Below are 1,909 nucleotides of genomic sequence, written 5' to 3' on the forward strand. Positions count from 1 at the left end.
AAGTGCCTTCCAATTGATAGCTAATAATGCTTGGGACTGTACAAGAATTTCTAAAGACAGAACAGTATTTCATCAACAAGTAGTGAGATTCCGCTAGCCTTGCTGAAGAGAAGGCTGTCAGTAACACCATCTTTTTTCCCAAGGTGGCTCAAGGCCCTCTCTCAAAGTGCATCAGAGACCTACAGGTCAGATGTAATCCATCAATTTGTAAACAATACTCACTTTGGCATCAAGCACAACTTGAACTTTGTTGATAGGACCATATTTGCTGAAGAGGTGATGGAGCTGCAATAGAATAATTAAGAAAACCTCAACAGAAAGTAATCTAATATTTCCCAATTAATAATGTAAATATAATCAAATCCTTTTATTGCTATATGCAAATTTAGTATTCATATTCATAAATATGGAATGAATTCACACCTACATCCATGATATAGAAACACCTACAGCATCAACCCATTCACAATGAGTAAAACTTTAGTAGGTAAAGTTCAGAGTTCCACACCTGGGCTACTGGCTTATAGAAAGGTTCAAAACCAATTATCTTGGCCACAAGGAGATCAGCTTATGTTCAGGGAATTTTTGCTATGCCATGACATACTATCACCCAGCATGAATGGTTAAGACAAATTACTTACCTTCCTCTCTGTTGTGTAAAGACTAAGCCCGAAGATCCCAAGGCAGCTACTTGGGGGTGGGTCCTCTCTGCTTCCATGGTGCCGGCGGCGATTAGACATCGGAGACCTTGATCGGGACCTAAGATTTAGACAAATCAAAAATCTTGCGTTGACCCTAATCACCTAATTGAAAGCCAAGGAGAGGGAACTTTGGTGTTGCGAGTTGACTGAGGCTCAGAACAAATTTCCAGAAGTGCTGCAGTGGGGCTGGAATCTCCCTTTCCAACAGCTAAAGCTTGATCCACTAAAAAAAAGTCAAACAGCACAGTTTTTAAACTGACTGAAAATAATAATACAAACAAAAGAAGGGTACCAGCAATACCTGCAGAGTACATCAACTTATCTATACCACCTGACTCAGATCGCACACCTGTTACTCCTTCGGTTTCTAGAGTAAGATGGGGAACGTGAATATCTACGACGTGATGATGAGTATTTCTCATCACGATAGCGGTCCTCACGGTAACGGGGGGAGCCAGAACACCTCGATGAGTGTTTGTAATTGTCTCGGCGATCTCCAGATCGTGATCTGTCAGACAAGTAAACATCATAAAACACATCATTTCGATATGAAACAGTGAATATCAAGCAGTTACTTAAGAAAACTTTAGTTAATTTAGAAAGTATAAAAGAGAAATAAAATAATAATTGAATCTGCACAAAATTTCTTCTGGTGTTGATACAGTTCTTCAGTCTTTGGTATCAAGTAACTAACCATGGAACCTGACCCCTATTAAAACATCAACAGGAGGGGGGCTTAAGTGTATTATGAAAATGGGGGGCTCCCACTGAACTAATGCTTTATAAAGGACCAAATCTGAACATTTTCAACAAGCCAAATTTATGAAATTGAGAGTTGCATATATGGAAAGAGAAAAAAATTAATAGAACAAATACAAGAAAGGTTATGACTCATATTAAAAAAAAAGTTTCATGGCACTGATAAGTGTGTGTGCTACTGTCTTTTTGTCTTTCTTTTTTGACAAAAAAGTGGGCATACATACAGACAGACTGTAGCCTATACATTAAGTGTAATTGTCATACACCAAATTGTATAAATCTACCTGAGGAAAAAATATATAGCATACAGTACTTGTCTCCCAGTAAGAATGTAAATACTATTTACAGTTCACATAATCGCTTGAGGCAGACAATTTTTCCAATTCTAGGATATGAGGGAGGCCATTTTTGACAAAAAACAGGTCTATCATTCTAGCAAAATCAGTATA

The 1,909-nt window shown here is 37.9% G+C and overlaps 2 protein-coding genes across 2 annotated transcripts in view; one reads left to right on the plus strand and one right to left on the minus strand.

Moving 5' to 3' along the window:
- LOC119592452 (transformer-2 protein homolog alpha-like) overlaps positions 1-1,180 on the minus strand; it is a 4,926-nt gene extending 3,746 nt beyond the window's left edge. Inside the window, exons 1-3 of the mRNA XM_037941274.1 lie at positions 1,051-1,180; positions 642-747; positions 223-285 (exon numbers count right to left, since the gene is read on the minus strand). Of these exons, the coding sequence (XP_037797202.1) occupies positions 223-285; positions 642-740 (162 nt within the window). The 5' untranslated portion in view covers positions 741-747; positions 1,051-1,180. The remainder of the gene's footprint in view (positions 1-222; positions 286-641; positions 748-1,050) is intronic.
- LOC119592450 (transformer-2 protein homolog alpha-like) overlaps positions 1-1,909 on the plus strand; it is a gene marked incomplete in the record, with an annotated part of 60,166 nt that overhangs the window by 41,293 nt on the left and 16,964 nt on the right.

Source organism: Penaeus monodon, chromosome 30 (assembly GCF_015228065.2).
Source record: "Penaeus monodon isolate SGIC_2016 chromosome 30, NSTDA_Pmon_1, whole genome shotgun sequence".
NCBI classification, from domain to species: domain Eukaryota; kingdom Metazoa; phylum Arthropoda; class Malacostraca; order Decapoda; family Penaeidae; genus Penaeus; species Penaeus monodon.